Raw genomic sequence first — 20,103 nt, forward strand, 5'->3', positions numbered from 1 at the left:
TAGGATACTATTCTTCCTATTGACACCAAAGATAGGATACTATTCTTACTACTGACACCAATGATAGGATACTATTCTTCCTATTGACACCAATGATCGGATACCATTCTTCCTATTGACACCAATGATAGGATACTATTCTTCCTATTGACACCATGACACCAATGATAGGATACTATTCTTCCTCCTCACACCAATGATAGGATACTATTCTTCCAATTGACACCAATGATTGGATACTATTCTTCCTATGATGGGGCACTATTCCTCCTACTAACACCAACATCCGGCCCCCCCTAAAGACTGAAGGACCATAAACTGGCTCTTTGTTTAAAAAGTTTGGAGACTCCCGACCTATAGCAAGGGCATTATCCAACTTTGATCCAAGCTGCAGAGTATTAGGTAGATTCAGGTACAATGGCGTTAATTTAGGGCGGCGTAGCGTAGCCTGTTTAGGCTACGCCGCCGTAAATTAGCTAGGCTAGTATTGATTCTCAATATACTTACCTGCTAATTTACGGCGGCGTAGCCTAAAACGAGCGGGCGTAAGGGCGCCTAATTAAAATGGGTTGGGGGGGGGGGGGGCGTGTTTCATGGTAATGAGGCTTGACCTCACGTTTTTGACGTTTTTTGTCACTGCTAATGCGCCGGGCGACTACATTTCCCAGTGTGCATTGCGGCTAAGTACGCCGTACGGGCCTATTGATTTTGACGTGGACGTAAACGACGTAAATCCCGATTAGCGGACGACTTACGCAAACGACGTAAACATTTCGAATTTCGCGGCGGGAACGGCGGCCATACTTAACATTACTATTCCACTAGAGCCTAGCACTAACTTTACGCGGCCTATCTCTTACGTAAACGGCGTAAAAGTACTGCGTCGGCCTGGCGTACGTTCGTGAATTGGCATATCCCCTCATTTACATAATCTACGCCGGCCGCAATGGAAGCGCCATCTAGCGGCCATCAGAAAAATTGCAATCTAAGATAGGACGGCGCAAGCCGTCCTATCTTAGATATGTTTAAGCGTAACTCTGTTAGAGAATACACTTAAACATAGGTCGGTGCAGATTCAGAGTTAGGTCGGCTTATCTGTAGATAAGCTGGCCTAACTTTTTCTGAATCTACCTATTTGTTTTTTATCTACAGACACCCCTTAGCTGCATAGGCAGTTTTTTGGTAACTATGCCTTTTAAAACTACCACAACCAGTTTTTTTTTTTCAGCCTCCATTCATGCTTTATATAATGAAACACAAATGCCTGGGCGCACATACAACCAAGTCGGGGGTGGCGGCCTTGACATGGCCGAGGTTTCATAAAGGAGAACAGCATGGCTTTAGTATTGTCATGGCGGCCAGTAGGTAGTGACCATGTGACCCTTTTAATGCATTGTCTGGCTCTATCCACGCGACCTACCGCCGCGCCATCCTAACCGGGCTCCTCAGTCCTCCACACAGTACAAGGTTTGACAATACAATCCGTTGATTTGTTGTCAAGCCGTTGTCACGAAAATCACTGTATCCTTTTTCATAAGAAAGCCTCACACCTTGACGGACAGCCTGCCAGCCTGAATGCATTCTAATTATCCCGCCACCGATACTGTTCGTGAATAGCGGAGGGTGCCGCCTGTAGATAAGAAAGCGTTATTTTTTATTTTTTTTGGTAATAAAAACCCGTAGGCTTTTATTCAGAAAGGTTTGCCTTGAGATCGAAACCCTGAATTTTCCCATTTTCTTTGCTTTGCAGAAATGAATAGCCTACCTGCCAGGAGAAATCAAATAACAACAAAAAAAGAAAAAATTAAAATAGCTCAGAACAGACTAAACTGGCAGAAAAATAAAAAAAAATTCCACCGGAAAAATGACTCATTACAACATTAAAGGGGAACGTCATGCCGCATTCAGACAAAGCTTTTTGTCCTTCGTCCAGCGTGAGAGAGAACAGAGCGTGGTAAGGGGTATGTAATATTGCCGCTAGCCGAGGAGAAGCTACAGAAATACGCCAGTTTTTCATTATAGTCATTTTTACTTAAAAAAAGAACAAATGGTTTAATTTGTAGCATTTTTTTTTTTTAAGTTCGTTCCTTTCATATGTTATTGCCATTTATTAAATACAAGAATGCTGAATCTTTTGCTTTCCCTGTACAACAACAAAACCGTAAAAAAATTGGCAAGAATCTCAAAATCCAGTCTTAAAGCCCATTAAAATTAAGGATACTGTGCCAGATTCACATAGAATTGCGGCCGTGTAACGTAACCCGTTTACGTTACACCGCCGCAAGTTTTCAGTGTTAGTGCCCGATCCACAAAGCACTTACCTGTAAACTTGCGGTGGTGTATCGTAAACACGTCCGGCGCAGGGAGCTGCGGTGGCTCAACGCGATTGGCACTGCGCTGATAAGCCATTCACCTCTGCAGCTAGGGGTTCGGATCCCGGTCTCAGCTACATGTGAATTGAGTTTTGTGGTCTCAGCCCGGCTCCCGGTGGGTGTGCTATGCGAGGTAAGCTTGCGCTTAGTACGCCCACCCCCCTCCCACAAAAACCACCACACTTACACGCACTCGAAATTGCACGCACTTTGACCACGCGGTCTCTAAAAAAGAGAGGCGAAGGACTGGGGCTGGTTGAGCAGCCAAATCCTCTCACTCCCTTATAGGGAGTCCCTCTGCCCCGTTGGGCTTCAAAGCGGAGCAGGTAGGGTGGGCTGTGTGGGAGGACCCCCTCACACACCCGCCATTGCCACCCGGGGCATGGAGAAAGGTGTCAGATTGCCTCTGGGGGAGGCCTGCCTACTCCCAACTCCTGCAGTCCGGCTCCTCTCTCGAGTACATGCACAAAATACACTTTAAAAAAAAAAAAACACTTCCGGCGCAAGCCCGCCCAATTCAAATGGGGCGGGTACCATTTAAATTAGGCGCGCTCCCGCGCCGGACGTACTGCGCATGCTCCGTTCGCAATTTTCCGATAAAAAAAATAATTCAAAAGCGACGCGGGAACGACGGGCATACTTTAACATGGTGGAGTAATTTTACACCATGTAAAAGTACCCCTAACTTTGCGACGGGAAACTAAGACTTGCGCCGACGTGACGACGGGAAAAACCTTTGTGGATCGCCGTAACTGCTAATTTGCATACACGACGCTGGAATACGATGCAAACTCCACCCAGCGGCGGCCGAGGTACTTCATCCTAAGATCCGAGGGTGCAAGTCAATTACACCTGTCGGATCTTAGGGCTATCTATGCGGAACTGATTCTATGAATCAGCCGCATAGATAGAACAACAGATACGACGGTGTATCAGGTGATACGCCGTCGTATCTGTCCTGTGAATCTGGCCCACTGTAAATACAGTTCAGGTGCATAAAAACAGATGTGCAAGCTCCCTTTTTGTTGTAAAGAAAGCAGCAACAGCATAAGTAGAAAAGCCTATCTTCTTCCAGAATGCTGTAGAGATTTTGCCTCTGTGTTAAAGCAGTGGTCTCTGTCGAGGCATGACACAATCCCTTTTGAATTAGGGATAGAGCTCTTCAATCAGCGTGGAAGCAGCATGGGCTTTGTTAATTGAACAGCTATAGGTCTGACACAGTTTTTTATACTTGTAGGTATATTATAATAATATATACAGTATATACAGTGTGTGTGTGTGTATATCAGGGCTCGACAAACCCCAGGCGCCAGATCGCCATGGCGAGTAGAATTTTTGTCCTGGCGCCTGGGGGTTTGTCAGCCCCAGTGGCTGCAGCGTGAGGGGGCAGCCGGGCACAACGGGAGTTGTGGAGTGTCAGTCCTAACACTGCCGGGCACCCAGATGCCGTGAGTGTACGAGACCGGGGGTGGGGAAGGGGTGGCGCTGTGAGAGCAGATCAAAGGAGGAGAGGTGGCGGTGTAATAGACTTTTCCCTGGTCCAATTCCAGGATACTAATTTTCTATTCTTGCCGCTGATCCAAATCTATGATGATGTAAATACATGCATGTAGAAGAAAGATCACACTAGAATACGTTAGTCAGTATGAGCTCTCTCTCATCAACAGACCTTTATTCAGGGTCACAGCTCCTTATATAAACTAAGTGACATAAGCAAACATCATCACATATGGGTGCATCTGATTGGCTCATTCATATGGTCTTTCTCTTGTTACACGAGGCAAGCATTCCAGAGCTTTCAGTCGCCATTACTTTTCACGGTGGGAGGGCTTAGAAAGGAGGGGGTCACGGAGTAGGAGTGAATTGACATCTGTTTTTCATCTATATATATCTTAGTCAAGAAAAGTACCACTGTCTTGTCACATGAATACTGAAATATACATACATATATATATATCGCAACATGAAAGAAAAGAATATAATATATATATAAAAAGAATGAAAGAAAGGAAAGTAATATTTTGAGTGGTTAAAAGAGAAAGATAACATAGACATTTTATTTAGCTCCATCACAGCGGGATTGTAAAGAGTAGATGGAAGTAGGCGGGGAGAAGTGGGGAAAGCGCAGAGCTGATGGGCGGAGCGAAGCCCTGGCAGGAAGTGTCCCCTGTGCGGCTCATGGCGGTGTGGACTTGAGCCTCCTGCTCCGTGCTCCTTGAGCTCATCCTACAAGGTCCCTTGGTGCGGGTCCAGGCTGAGCTGTCTCCGTCTCACCTCAGAGAAGGAACCGGCAGGGGCTGCACTGGCTCTGCAGTGGCCCAGAGCCTGATAGCCCGGTGCTCATGAGTGCAGTACCAATCAGTGCTCATTAGTGCAGTACCAATCAGTGCTCATCAGTGCAGTACCAATCAGTGCTCATCAGTGCAGTACCAATCAGTGCTCATCAGTGCAGTACCCATCCGTGCTCATCAGTGCAGTACCAATCAGTGCTCATCAGTGCAGTACCAATCAGTGCTCATCAGTGCAGTACCAATCAGTGCTCATCAGTGCAGTACCCATCCGTGCTCATCAGTGCAGTACCAATCAGTGCTCATTAGTGCAGTACCAATCAGTGCTCATCAGTGCAGTACCAATCAGTGCTCATCAGTGCAGTACCAATCAGTGCTAATTAGTGCAGTACCAATCAGTGCTCATTATTGTAGTACCAATTGGTGCTAATCAGTGCAGTACCCATGTGTGCTCATCCGTGCAGTACCTATCCGTGCTCATCAGTGCAGACTGCAGTACCAATCAGTGCTCATCAGTGCAGTACCCATCCGTGCTCATCAGTGTAGTACCCATCAGTGCTCATCATTGCAGTACCCATCAGTGCAGTACCCATCAGTGCAGTACCCATCAGTGCTTATCAGTGCAGTACCCATCAGTGCAGTACCCATCAGTGCTTATCAGTGCAGTACCCATCAGTGCAGTACCCATCAGTGCTTATCAGTGCAGTACCCATCAGTGCAGTACCCATCAGTGCTTATCAGTGCAGTACCAATCAGTGCAGTACCCATCCGTGCTCATCAGTGCAGTACCCATCAGTGCAGTGTCATTAATGTCCTTTCATCAGTGCCCATCAGTAAATAAGAAAATTTAAGAACAGAATTTTTTTTTTTAGCAAAAAATAAAACCCACATTGATGATTAAATACCACCAAAAGAAAACTATTTAAAATGATAAAAATGTCATATGGGTGTTGTTATTATTTGGGGCAAAAAGGTGGAAAAAGGCTGCTGTAGATGTATGACATACCCTTTTTGAGCCAGGACTGGAGTTCTCCAATCAGCAGGGAGCATGAACTTTAATTGCAGAGCTATAGGTTTGACTCAGCAGGGGGGGGGGGGGGTGTTGGACCTCTGCAGAGAGACCACTGCCCTCCAAACTAAGCGCAAGAGATCTTTTCTGTGCTGGAACGGGACAGGTTTTTCTACTCTGTGTTTACTTTCCAAAGTCTTTGCACACCTTTCATTTTAAATGCATCTCCAATGTATTCAGTTGCTTTTAAATGGAAAGTTTGAATTTCTGCTTTAGACTCCAGGCACAGGGCCGCCATCAGGGGGGAAGAGGCATTACACCTGTAAGGGGCCCGATGGTCCCCAGAGCCCCTTACCGGCCTGCCTGGCCCCCCTCACGTTTATTTTTGTTTTTTTGCATTACACCTGTAAGGGGCCCGATGGTCCCCAGAGCCCCTTATCGACCCGGCTGGCCCCCCTCCCGTTTATTTTTTTGCATTACACCTGTAAGGGGCCTGATGGTCCCCAGGGCCCCTTACAGGCCCGGCCGGCCCCCCTCACATTTTTTTTTGCATTACACCTGTAAGGGGCCCGATGGTCCCCAGAGCCCCTTATCGACCCGGCTGGCCCCCCTCCCGTTTATTTTTTGCATTACACCTGTAAGGGGCCTGATGGTCCCCAGGGCCCCTTACAGGCCCGGCCGGCCCCCCTCACATTTTTTTTTGCATTACACCTGTAAGGGGCCCAATGGTCCCCAGGGCCCCTTACAGGCCCGCCTGGCCCCCCTCACATGTTTTTTCATATTTTTTTTGCATTACACCTGTAAGGGGCCCGATGGTCCCCAGGGCCCCTTACCGACCCAGCTAGCCCCCCTCCTGTTTATTTTTTTGCATTAAACCTATAAGGGGCCCGATGGTCCCCAGGGCCCCTTACAGGCCCGGCCGGCCCCCTTCCCTTTTTTTTTTTTGCATTACACCTGTAAGGGGCCCAATGGTCCCCAGGGCCCCTTACAGGCCTGCCTGGCCCCCCTCACGTTTTTTTTTCATATATTTTTTTTGCATTACACCTGTAAGGGGCCCGATGGTCCCCAGGGCCCCTAACCGACCCGGCTGGCCCCCCTCCCATTTATTTTATTTTTTTGCATTACACCTATAAGGGGCCCGATGGTCCCCAAGGCCCCTTCCCGTTTTTTTTTTTCATTACACCTGTAAGGGGCCCAATGGTCCCCAGGGGCCCTTACAGGCCCGGCCGCCCCCCTCCCATTTTGTTTCTTTTGCATTACACCTGTAAGGGGCCCGATGATTATTATATCACGTCGGGAGAGAAGAAATTACACTTGTTTTATTTTCGTCAGCACCCCCCCCCCCCCCCTCGGTTCTCTGCTCCAGGGGGTCCCTGCCTCAAGCTGTGTAAGGGGCCCCAAGATTTGCGATGGCTACCCTGTCCAGGCATAAGGCTGCACAGTGCACATGCTTACTGAATATGTGATCCTTTTACTTGACAAAAGTATTTGCAATTCCATTCAGTCTGTCAGACTTGTAATTCATCGTTGATGTGTGCCATGCGCCTTTTTATTTTTCCTGCCAGATAAAATGTTTGTTTCTGCAGAGCACACATGAATAAAAAATAGGAAACCATTCAGGCTTCAATCTAAAGGACGAACCGTGAATAAAAGTGTCTGGGTCTTTGTAACAAAACGGTTCCTTATCTACAGGTGGCACGGTGGTGCATCCCTCCGCTATTCACAAACAGTATCTGTGGCGGGATAATTAGAATTCATTCAGACTGGCAGGCTGTCTGTCAAGGCGTGAGGAGGCTCATGAAAAGGAAGCTCTGTGTCATCTTTCTGCTCGGTACTTAGGGAAAAAAATATCACACTGCCCTCCATAGGCTTAATTTTCCCCGTAGGCTACCTATACATCTCTCCCTCCAGATCCCATATACTGAAAAAAGTTATATTACTAGCATTATGCAATGTGTTGGCTCACAGTGTAGATCCTCCCACTCTGAGTCTGATTTCAGCTCTGTAAGGCCCCGTACACACGAGGGGATCTCCGCTGGAAATGGTCCGCCGGACCGTTTCCAGCGCAGATTCCTCCTCCGGATTTGGATCCGATGGCTTGTACACATCGGATCAAAATCCGCGCGGAATTCATCCGCGGTGACGTGTCGCGCCGTCGCTGCGGCGACGTGCGCGACGCTGGAAGGTAAGTTCTTCCACGCATGCGTCAAATCATTACAACGCATGCGAGGGAGGGGAGCGGACGAATTGATCCGGTGAGTCTGTACAGACCACCGGATCAATCCGCTGGACCCGATTCAAGCGGATAGATTTCTTAGCATGCTAAGAAATTTATATCCGCTTGAAATCGATCGGCCCGAGGAATCTCCGCGGATAAATATCCGCTAGGCCGTACAGACGACCGGATTTGTCCGCTGGAATTGATCCGCGGATCAATCCCAGCGGATAGATCCGGTCGTGTGTACAAGGCCTGAGGTGTTACAAGGGGTTAACATAAAGATACATTTCAAGTATTTAAATACAGTTAAACCTTGGATTGCGAGCATAATTAGTTCCCGAAACATGCTTGTAGTCCAAAGCACTTGTATATCAAAGCAAATTTTCCCATAAGAAATAATGGAAACTCAAATGATTTGTTCCACAACCATTTATTCATAAGTCAGCTTATAGTCCATATAAAAAGATTATAGCAATGTGATAAATTGTGTAACCATAAAATGTCCATCCACAAATGGAAGCCTCCACAAGGCGATTAGAAGCAAAATCCAGCAGGAGCTACAGAATATAAAAGAGAAGAGAGGCGCCTCTAAGTGTAGCAATGTGGTTACATTTAAAGTGGTTGTAAACCTTTAGGGCCGGATTCAGAAAGGACTTACGACGGCGTATCTCCAGATACGCCGTCTTAAGTCCAAATGTGCGCCCTCGTATCTATACGCGTATTCTTAAAACTAGATACGCCTGAAATTTGCAGAGATACGACCAACGTAAGTCTCCTATGCCGTTGTATCTTGGGTGCATATTTACGCTGGCCACAAGGGGCGCTTCTGTCGATTTACACGTTGAATATGCAAATGACCTAGATACGCCGTTTCACGAACATACTTGCGCCCGTCGCATTTAGCTAAGTCGTTTACGTAAGGCTTATGTCGTAAAGTTACCCCTGCTTTATGAGGCGTAAGTAATGCAAAAGTATGGACGTCGGAAACGTCGGAACAGCGTCGTATTTTACGTTGTTTGCGTAAGTCGTACATGAATGGGGCTGGGCGTAAGTTACGTTCACATCGAAAGCATTGAGCCGACATATCTTAGGGAGTATTTGCGACGTGATTCTGAGCATGCGCGCGAATGCGCCGTTCGATCGGCCATGCATTTACATGGGGTCACGCTTCATTACAATACAACACGCCCACTGCCTTGCTACTTTGAATTACGCAGGCTTACGCTGGCCCATTTATGTTACGCTGGCGAACATATGGGAGCAAGTGCTTTGTGAATACAGTACTTGCCTCTCTACGTTACTTCGGCGTAGCGCATATGAGATGTGCTACGCCCGCTCAAAGATACGCCAATGTATCTGAATCTGGCCCTTACAGACCACTTAGACCTACAGGTAAGCCTAGATTAAGGCTTACCTGTAGGTGCAAGAAATATCTTCTATACCTACACGGTTCCAAAAGAAACGGACAGGCGGTCCATTTCCATCTGATTTCACCAGAGGAGAGCAGGACTGTGCTGGTGCTATGCAGAGCGGACATGGAGCTGTCATCTGCCGTCAGTGGAGAGATCCTGTCAGGGCTGGACTCATCCCTTCCTTCTAAGTGCTGGCCGCTCAGCTGTTGGCTAATTGCCAGCTCCTATCTCTCCACAGTGACTCACCTATTGATGATCCTGCTCGTCAGTCCTGCCTACTTAAGCCTTCCAGATCATTTGCTCTCTGCCTTCGCCTTGGTCAACATCAGAGACTTTCTCCTGCGTTCCTTTGAAGACTTTGCTCGGCTTACATCCCTTCTGGCTCCTGATCGTGCTTGCTGTTCTAATACGTATATCTCTGGCTTGGCTGACTATCCGATCCGGCTCCTGAACTCTGGCTATGTTTTGACTACGCTTACTCTGTTTATTTTTTTATTATTATTATTATTATTATTATTAATAAACAAGTGTGATTTAACTGTACTTCTGTCTCGGTCTGATTCATGGTTTCTGACAGATCCCCCGATGATCAAGCAGATTCCGCCTAGCGAAGGCGCCCGTGTGAAAGGGGTCTTTGTTTTCCCCCTAGTGACCATTCAAATGCTATTTGATTTCCCTTAGAGAGTAAAATCTAAAAGCTGATTGTTCACGGTTGGCATTAACTTTTTTTAGTCCCCATTTTGTTCTTTTCAATTTTTTTTTTACCTTTTTTTCATGTCTAAATAAAATCAGAAGACCCCGGTAATAAACAAAAGACGGAAGAGACGAAAGAGTCAAAATCATTTAATTTAAAGGTTTATTTGTATATATTTGGAGACAGATGAGGACTACAGTATACAATTCCTCAGAAAGCACAAATGTACATTATTTGTATCCTTTAAAAATGTTCTGTACAGCATTACCCAGCTAGCACTGTGTACTTTCAAAGTGCAAAATCTGCTAAACCCTCCAATGACACACCCGTTAGTGAATACAGCTCACCCCCCTCATGCCCCACACCTTCACTTTACCATCGGAACTCTGCGCCCACCCCCATACAATCCAGCCTTTGGAGGGACCAATGGTGTTAATCCAGGGTGGGGATCTCCGGACTGTATTGCATAACCCATGGAAGAGCGAGGTGCCGCTGATTTACTGTAGATGCAGTTAGCAGGCATGTCCCATAACTAAGTAGATGCCAGGCCAAGGAAGAGGAGATTGGAAGGGTTCAAAGCTTTACCCTGTCTTATATATTTTTTTTTGGAACTGGTAGGGGGCGCCACCATTTCTGTGCAGGATGGAGAAGCATGGTTGGTGCTCAGATGTGCGAGGGAAGGTTCTGAATGGGGGCGGAGGGCGGTACCGGACGGGGCTTGATCTCACGGGACTTCATGTAGGAGAGGAACTGTTCTGGGATCTCGGCTAAGACGTCCTTGGCGAGCCGGGCCATGCTGAGGACTTGGTTTCCAGAACGATCCACATAATCGCGGAATGGCACGAACTGCAGAGAAAAAAAACAAAAACAGTTAGGCTCTGTAGCAATCTTTCTTCCTAGCCTGCATGTTGTGAAATAAGAAGCAGACCATCAAAATCCCATGACTTCATTTTAGCCGACAATAACATTTTTGCAAATTCATTTTGCAAGAGTTTTCTATTATACGTACTGACAACATTTTGAGTATATCCTCATGTAAAACTCAGTAAAACTTTGAAAAGAGTACCATCATCCGAATTGGAATAGGAAAATTGAACTAAGTGAACATATGGTGGCAGTTGCTGATGCTGTCTAACCAATAAAATCACCTAGAGGGAGGATGTGCTGGACTGTCTCGGTACTGATAATAATACTATGGGCCAGATTCAGATAGATTATCGGATCTTTAGATCTGTTTTTCGATCCGCCGGTCCAATTTTGCGAGGCAAGTGCATGATTCACCAAGCACTTACCTCGAAAATTGCACCGTCGGATCGTAACTCCCCCCGGCGGAATTCAAATTCCGCGGCTAGGAGGAGTGTACAATTCAAATCAGGCGCGTTCCCGCGCCGATTTAACTGCGCATGCGTCGCCGGCAAAATTTGCCAGTGCGCATGCTCCAAATGACGTCGCTAGGACGTCAATGTTTTCGGCGGCTACGTCAATTGCGGCCATCCGTATTCCCGATCGACTTACGCAAACGACGTAAAAATTTGAATCTCGGCGCGGGAACGACGGCCATACTTAACATTAGCTACCCCTCATATAGCAGGGGTAACTATCCGCCGGAAAAAGCCGAACGCAAACAACGTAAAAAAAAAGCGACAGGCTTGAATCGGCGGTTCTCCTCATTTGCATATCCAACGCGTAAAAAACTGCGACGACACCTAGCGGCCGGCGGTAGATTGCAGCCTAAGATCCGACTGGTGTAAGGCACTTACACCAGTCGGATCTAAGGGAGATCTATGCGGAACTGATTCTTATGAATCAGTCGCATAGATCCGACCGTGGGATCTCAGAGATACGACGGCGGATCAGGAGATACGACGGCGGATCAGGAGATCCGCCATCGTATCCCCTTGATGAATCTGCCCCTATATGTGTCAATGTTATCAGTACCGAGACAGTCCAGCACGTCCTCCCTCTAGGTGATTATATTGGTTAGACAGCATCAGTCACTGCCAACATATGTTCACTTAGCTCAATTTTCCTATTATATGTACTGGGAATTACACTGCTAAACTAAATGGGCCGGATTCAGATACCTGAGTGCATCTGTCCGGCCGGCGTAACGTATCCTAGATACGTTACGCCGCTGTAACTTTGGGCGCAAGTTCCGTATTCAGAAAGAACTTGCGCCCTAAGTTACGGCGGCGTAACGTATGTGGGCCGGCGTAAGCCCGCCTAATTCAAATGGGGATGTTGGGGGCGTGTTTTATCTAAATTTGGCTTGACCCCGCGTATTTTACGTTTTTTTAGAACGGAGCATGCGCCGTTCGTGAAAACATCCCAGTGCGCATGCTCGAAAATCCGCAGCAAAACGTCATTGCTTTCGACGTGAACGTAAATTACATCCAGCCCTATTCGCGAACTACTTACGCAAACAAGGTAAAATTTCAAAACTCGGCGCGGGAACGACGGCCATACATAACATTAGCTATGCCTCATACAGCAGGGGTAACTATAAAAAAAAGAATGGAAAGAATGAGGGAATTCTGTATTGTGGTTGGTCAGTTGTGAAAACCTGGGATAGTTTCAGGGACAAACATTTCCTGGGACGGGTAGACATTACTAGGGACTGCAATGTGCACACTTTCTACTTTACCTGCACAATGTCTCTTTCTGCAAAGCGGCCTCTGGAGGAAACCCGGACTTCATCTCCATCTAGTTCTTCCATGGCTGCAAATACCAAAAAACAGGGACTTATTTCAGTGCAGGTATTACAGCAATCTATTGCTTCAGTATACAGGCTACACCTGAATTTTTAATCCACGTCCATGTGAAAGCTGCTTTTTATTTTGCGCTCTTTGTTCATTAATACATCATTAAAAAAATTTTTTTTAAATGCAAGCAGTTGCTTCTTCTTTCACTGTCTGATGTCTGTCACAGACTGGGAGGAGCGACATGACCTGTAACTGTTAACCACTTGATTACTGAGCCTGTTTTTCAGATTCAGTGTTTACGAGACTAAAACAGTTTTTTTTGCTAGAATATTACTTAAAACCCCCAAACATTATATATATATTTTTTCTAACACCCTAGAGAATAAAATGGCAGTCATTGCAATACTTTTTGTCACACCGTATTTGCGCAGTGGTCTTACAAGCGCACTTTTTTTGGAAAAAAAAACACTTTTTTGAATTAAAAAATAAGACAACAATAAATTTTTCCCAATTTTTTATATATTGTGAAAGATAATGTTACGCCGAGTAAAATGATACCCAACATGTCATGCTTAAAAATTGCGCCCGCTCGTGGCATTGCGTCAAACTTTCACCCTTAAAAATCTCGATAGGCGACGTTTAAAAAATTCTACAGGTTGCATTTTTTGAGCTACAGAGTAGGCCTAGGGCTATAATTATTGCTCTCGCTCTAACGATCGCGGCGATACCTCACTTGTGTGATTTGAACACCGTTTTCATATGCGGGTGCTACTCGCGTATGCGTTCGCTTCTGCGCGCAAGCTCCTCGGCACGGGTCGCTTTAAAAACATTTTTTTTTTGTTTTCTTATTTATTTTTATTTATTTTATTACTTTTTACACTGAAAAAAAAAAAAATTTGATCACTTTTATTCCTATTATAAGGAATGTAAACATCCCTTGTAATAGAAAAAAGCATGACAGGTCCTCTTAAATATGAGATCTGGGGTCAAAAAGACCTCAGATCTCATATTTAGACTAAAATGCAAGAAAAAAACAAAATTTTTGGAAATGTCATTTTTTCAAATGACAAAAAAAAAAATGTTGCTTTAAGAGGCTGGGCGGGACTGACGTTTTGACGTCACTTCCGCCCAGCAGAGCTATGGGGACGGGTGAAGGAGATTTTTCCTTCACTCGTAACCCCGCTCAGCTGCCGAACGGTCCCGATCTCCTCCGCCGCTACCGACGGCTCCGGTAAGCGGCGGAGGGCGCGGGACAGCGGCGGGAGGGGGGGGCCCCTCTCCCGCCACCGATAACGGCGATCTCGCGGCGAATCCGCCGCGGAGACCGCCGTTATCGTGGACAGGACCGTCGGCACTAAAGATGGATACCTCAGTTGTGGCAGCAGCTGCTGCCGTTACCGAGATATCCATCTTTAAACACAGGATGTATTTTGACTATGGGCTGGAAACCAAGTGGTTAAGAGAAATGTTTTCTGTTGAGGCCAAAGTGGACTTTAATGGTGCCATACAGACAGGGCCGGATTTCCCACAAGGCCACTGAGGCCAGGCCTTGGGGCGGCAGGGCTCCAAGGGGCGGCAGTGGAATGGAGTCCCCCGACGCCCGGAACATACAGTTAGGGCGGTAAGTTATGGGGGCAATGTCACTGAAATCACTTGTAAAATATGTGCTCCCGTCCGTTCTCCCCTCTCCCCCACCCCACATACCTCTCTCTGCTGGCTCTGTCTTCGGGACTCTGTCCTCCCCCCGGCCACCGAGTCTGTCTCCTGTCCCTGCTGCCGATGTACACAGTGAGAGGGGGGAGAGCTGTGCTCTTCCCATCTCAGCTGTGACAGGAGTTCTAGCACAGTGCTAGGACTCCTGTTTTGGAAGTGACAGGGTCCATAAACAGGGCCGGATTTGCTCTCCCTGCCGCCCCAAGGCCAGGTTCCACAATGCACCCCCTCCCCGCCAACCGACCCCCCCCCCAAATCAACGGAGAATGTGCAGCACGGTTAGATCAAATATGTTTTGTTTGTTTTTTTACTTTTTTATCACTTTATTTTTATTTATTTGTAGCTTGTCGCTTACTTTTTAAAATGTTTGTATCATTTTCTTATTATTTTTCTTATTTTTTTTTTATTCTTTACTTTTTTATTTTATTAATTTAATTATTATTTCTTATTATTTATTTATTTTTTATTAATTTTTTTTCACTTAACTTTTTTGCTATCACACAGGAGAAAACAATTTCCTGTGTGATAGCAATTGGAGGTGACATGTTCTCTTTATTGACAGGCCCGGATTTCCCACAAGGCCACTGAGGCCAGGCCTTGGGGCGGCAGGGCTCCAAGGGGCGGCAGTGGCATGGAGTCCCCCGGCGCCCGGAACATACAGTTAGGGCGGTAAGTTATGGGGAAATCCGCTCGCTCGTGATTGCGGCAATGTCACCGAAATCACTTGTAAAATGTGTGCTCCCGTCCGTCCTCCCCTCTCCCCCACCCCACATACCTCTCTCTGCTGGCTCTGTCTTCGGGACTCCGTCCTCCCCCCCGGCCACCGAGTCTGTCTCCTGTCCCTGCTGCCGATGTACACAGAGAGAGGGGAGAGCTGTGCTCTTCCCATCTCAGCTGTGACAGGAGTTCTAGCACAGTGCTAGGACTCCTGTTTTGGAAGTGACAGGGTCAATAAAGAGAACATGTCACCTCCAATTTCTATCACACAGGAAATAGTTTTCTCCTGTGTGATAGCAAAAAAGTTAAAGGGGTTTTCCACCCATTTTGTAAGGTTATTAAAAGTCAGCAGCTACAAAAAGTGTAGCTGCTGGCTTTTAATAAACCGACACTTACCTGCTCCACGTTCCAGCGACGCGCCGGACGGGGTCGGTTGGCGGGGAGGGGGTGCATTGTGGAACCTGGCCTTGGGGCGGCAGGGAGAGCAAATCCGGCCCTGCATACAGACGCTTGAAAAGCAGGTAATAAGTAAAAAATTGGATTTTATTCAGTTTACCAATACAGTGGACGCACAAAGTACCAATGCCAGAAACAGCTAGGTAATGCGCATTCTCAAAGGAAGGCCAGCGATGGCTATAAAGAAACTTTTAGGGGAACTATGCTGGAAGACCAGTTACGTTTTACAGTCTAGAAGAAAACGGAGCAATTTTCCACTCAAATTCCACAAAATATAGAAGATTGTCGCCATTACACAGAAAGATTCATTTCACGGTTATTACATATAGACTCGTATCTGGTGAAAGCTGTGTGTAAGGCGGCCATCTACTCTATTATGACACACAATGATATAAAGAGATACTATAGATGGCTTCAGGTAAATACTACTTACAAGACATCTCTCCCTGGTGGTTAAATTTTATATGAGTATATGTGAAGGAAGACGGGTCATTTCTATAGTAACAGTCTCGGGGATCCGTAGAATCTTGCTGCGGATACACTGGTATAGATTTTCGCTCACAGAGGGGGATCTGCTGCCAGGAGACAACGTACAGACTGCAAATTGAAAATCTGTAGAGCTTGCAAAGTTAATTAATTCTCTACCTTCCCTTACACATATTTGTAGAAAGAGCGAGCGGGGCTTTAAAGAAGTCCCTGCTTAGTGCTGATCACATGTGAGACCAGAGCCGTCTTTAGGGCAGGGCAAAAGGGGCAGATTCCCTGTCATGGCTGTGAGGCCTAAAGCAGCTGCCTCATACTTGCCAACTATCCCAGTTTAAATGCCCTTGTCTCTTGAAGTTTTAGTCCTGTGCTGTGTCCTGATATCTCAGTGTGAAGTGCTGCTACTAATGCTGCCCAGCTCTGCCCTATTGTTGTGTACAGATGACTCACCTGCGGACCCTGTGTTTACATGTAAATAACCGTCATTCATGTGTAAATAATGGGATCATTCATATGCAAATAACAGGAGCATTCATATGTAAATAGCTGAGGCCGGCAGAATTCATATGTAAATAAAGGCTGCATTCATATGTATATCATGCCCCTCTGCAATGAAGAGATGATGTGCTGAAACCTCTAGCAACCAATCAGCAGGGCCGGACTTACCATTGGGCTTGACTGGGCTCAAGCCCAGGGGCCCTACCCAATAGGGGGCCCCCTTTTTTTTAGGGGTCCGGAGGTCCCCAGGGGCCCGGAGGCCCCCAGGGCCCCGGACAGCAACCCCCCTTTTTTTATTTATTTTTTGTAAAAAAATGTTTTTTTTTATATATTTTTTATTTTTATATATATAATATATATATATATATATATATATATATATATATATATATATTTTATTATTATTAAAGGGCCCAGGGGTCTCCAGGGCCCCCGGATGGCAACCCACCTTTTTTATTTTTTTATAAAAAAAATTACATTTTTTTATATATATATATATATTTTTTTTTTATTAAAGGGCTCAGAGGTCCCCAGGGCCCCATGTGGCAACCCCCCCTTTTTTTATTTTTTTTATAAATGTTTATTTTTTTATTTTTGTTTATTTTTCTATTTTTTATTAAAAGGCCCAGAGGTTCCCAGGGGCCCAGAGGTCCCCAGGGCCCCCGGATGGCAACCTCCCTTTTTTTATGTATTTTTTATAAATGTTTTTTTTTTTATTATTAAAGGGCCCAGAGGTTTATTTTTTCTTTTTATTAAAAGGCCCAGAGGTCCCCAGGGCCCCGGATGGCTACCCCCCTTTATATATATATATATATATATATATATATATATATATATATATATATATTTGTTTTCTTCTTTACTTCTTATTTTTTTTGTAAAGGCCCCCCCGCTTCTCAATTTGCGGCAGCCCCCACGCTTCTCAATTTCAGGCGGCAGCACCCCCACCCCCCCTAGGTTCTCTGCTTCAGGGGGCCCATGCCTTAAGCTGTGCAAGGGGCACCAAAATTCCTGATGGCGGCCCTGCGCATACCTCCCAACACGCACAGATTCTGTGGGACTTTCCCGCACAGACAGCTTCTTCCCGCAGTCCCGCAAAAGGTTTAATTTTCCCGCACTGCAAGAGGAGGCAGCACGGAAGCAGGAGGAACCGGAGCGGTGTGGAGGACTGTGGCTGCTGAAGGGAAGAAAGCCGACAGCCGGGCTAATGACAGTCTGTGGCCCCGGCTGTTGGCACAGGTGAGAGGCATTCCCCCCCTCAACAACTGCAAAATCCCCCCCCCCGCTCAACAACTTTAATGTGCTCCCCCCCCGCTCAACAACTTCAATTCGCCCCCCCCCCGCTCAACAACTTCGATCCCCCCCCAATTCTCGGCTCCAGGGGGCCCCTTCAACACTCAAGCCCAGGGGCCCCTACCACCCTAAGTCCTGCCCTGCCAATCAGTGAGCAGTATTACTGTACAGTAATCTCTAGCAACCAATCAACAGTAAGAAATCATGTGCTGTAACCTCTAGCAACTAATCAGTGAGCTGTAATATGTGCTGTAACCTCAAGCAACCAGTCAGTAAGTGGAAATGATATGCTGTAACCTCTGGCAACCAATCACAATCGTTACCTGATCTGATAAAGCCAGTTTACTGTAAGTCTAGCTGATATTTATTGTATGTCTCAGAGCAGGTGGAGAGCAAAAGAGAGATGTCTGTAGATATTACAGTGGGGGGGGGGGGGGGAGATGTCTGTGGATATTACAGTGGGGGGGGGGGAGATGTCTGTGGATATTACAGTGGGGGAGATGTTGTGGATATTACAGTGGGGAGAGGTCTGTGGATATTACAGTGGGGGAGATGTCTGTGGATATTACAGTGGGGGAGATGTCTGTGGATATTACAGTGGGGGGAGATGTCTGTGGATATTACAGTGGGGAGATGTCTGTGGATATTACAGTGGGGGAGATGTCTGTGGATATTACAGTGGGGAGATGTCTGTGGATATTACAGTGGGGGAGATGTCTGTAGATATTACAGTGGGGGGGGGAGATGTCTGTGGATATTACAGTGGGGGGGGGAGATGTCTGTGGATATTACAGTGGGGGAGATGTTGTGGATATTACAGTGGGGAGAGGTCTGTGGATATTACAGTGGGGGAGATGTCTGTGGATATTACAGTGGGGGGAGATGTCTGTGGATATTACAGTGGGGGGAGATGTCTGTGGATATTACAGTGGGGAGATGTCTGTGGATATTACAGTGGGGAGATGTCTGTGGATATTACAGTGGGGGAGATGTCTGTGGATATTACAGTGGGGGAGATGTCTGTGGATATTACAGTGGGGGAGATGTCTGTGGATATTACAGTGGGGGAGATGTCTGTGGATATTACAGTGGGGGAGATGTCTGTGGATATTACAGTGGGGGAGATGTCTGTGGATATTACAGTGGGGGAGATGTCTGTGGATATTACAGTGGGGGGGGGGGGGAGATGTCTGTGGATATTACAGTGGGGGAGATGTTGTGGATATTACAGTGGGGAGAGGTCTGTGGATATTACAGTGGGGGAGATGTCTGTGGATATTACAGTGGGGGGAGATGTCTGTGGATATTACAGTGGGGGGAGATGTCTGTGGATATTACAGTGGGGAGATGTCTGTGGATATTACAGTGGGGGAGATGTCTGTGGATATTACAGTGGGGAGATGTCTGTGAATATTACAGTGGGGGAGATGTCTGTAGATATTACAGTGGGGGGGGGGTTAGATGTCTGTGGATATTACAGTGGGGGGGGGAGATGTCTGTGGATATTACAGTGGGGGAGATGTTGTGGATATTACAGTGGGGAGAGGTCTGTGGATATTACAGTGGGGGAGATGTCTGTGGATATTACAGTGGGGGGGGGGGGGGAGATGTCTGTGGATATTACAGTGGGGGAGATGTCTGTGGATATTACAGTGGGGAGAGGTCTGTGGATATTACAGTGGGGGAGATGTCTGTGGATATTACAGTGGGGGGAGATGTCTGTGGATATTACAGTGGGGAGATGTCTGTGGATATTACAGTGGGGAGATGTCTGTGGATATTACAGTGGGGGAGATGTCTGTGGATATTACAGTGGGGGAGATGTCTGTGGATATTACAGTGGGGGAGATGTCTGTGGATATTACAGTGGGGGAGATGTCTGTGGATATTACAGTGGGGGAGATGTCTGTGGATATTACAGTGGGGGAGATGTCTGTGGATATTACAGTGGGGAGATGTCTGTGGATATTACAGTGGGGGAGATGTCTGTGGATATTACAGTGGGGGAGATGTCTGTGGATATTACAGTGGGGAGATGTCTGTGGATATTACAGTGGGGGAGATGTCTGTGGATATTACAGTGGGGAGATGTCTGTGGATATTACAGTGGGGAGATGTCTGTGGATATTACAGTGGGGGAGATGTCTGTGGATATTACAGTGAGGAGATGTCTGTGGATATTACAGTGGGGAGATGTCTGTGGATATTACAGTGGGGAGATGTCTGTGGATAATACAGTGGGGGAGAT

General features: G+C 46.6%; 1 protein-coding gene across 2 annotated transcripts in view; it reads right to left on the minus strand.

Moving 5' to 3' along the window:
• Positions 1-10,138: 10,138 nt before the first annotated feature.
• Positions 10,139-20,103, minus strand: part of CPNE9 (copine family member 9) — a 350,416-nt gene continuing 340,451 nt past the window's right edge. For both annotated transcript variants that reach the window (XM_040359035.1, XM_040359034.1), the window contains 2 exons: positions 12,638-12,711; positions 10,139-10,839 (listed from right to left, as the gene is read on the minus strand). In XM_040359035.1, coding sequence (XP_040214969.1) covers positions 10,657-10,839; positions 12,638-12,711 — 257 coding nt within the window. In that variant the 3' untranslated portion in view covers positions 10,139-10,656. The remainder of the gene's footprint in view (positions 10,840-12,637; positions 12,712-20,103) is intronic.

This window comes from Rana temporaria, chromosome 7 (assembly GCF_905171775.1).
Source record: "Rana temporaria chromosome 7, aRanTem1.1, whole genome shotgun sequence".
Taxonomy (NCBI): Eukaryota; Metazoa; Chordata; class Amphibia; order Anura; family Ranidae; genus Rana; species Rana temporaria.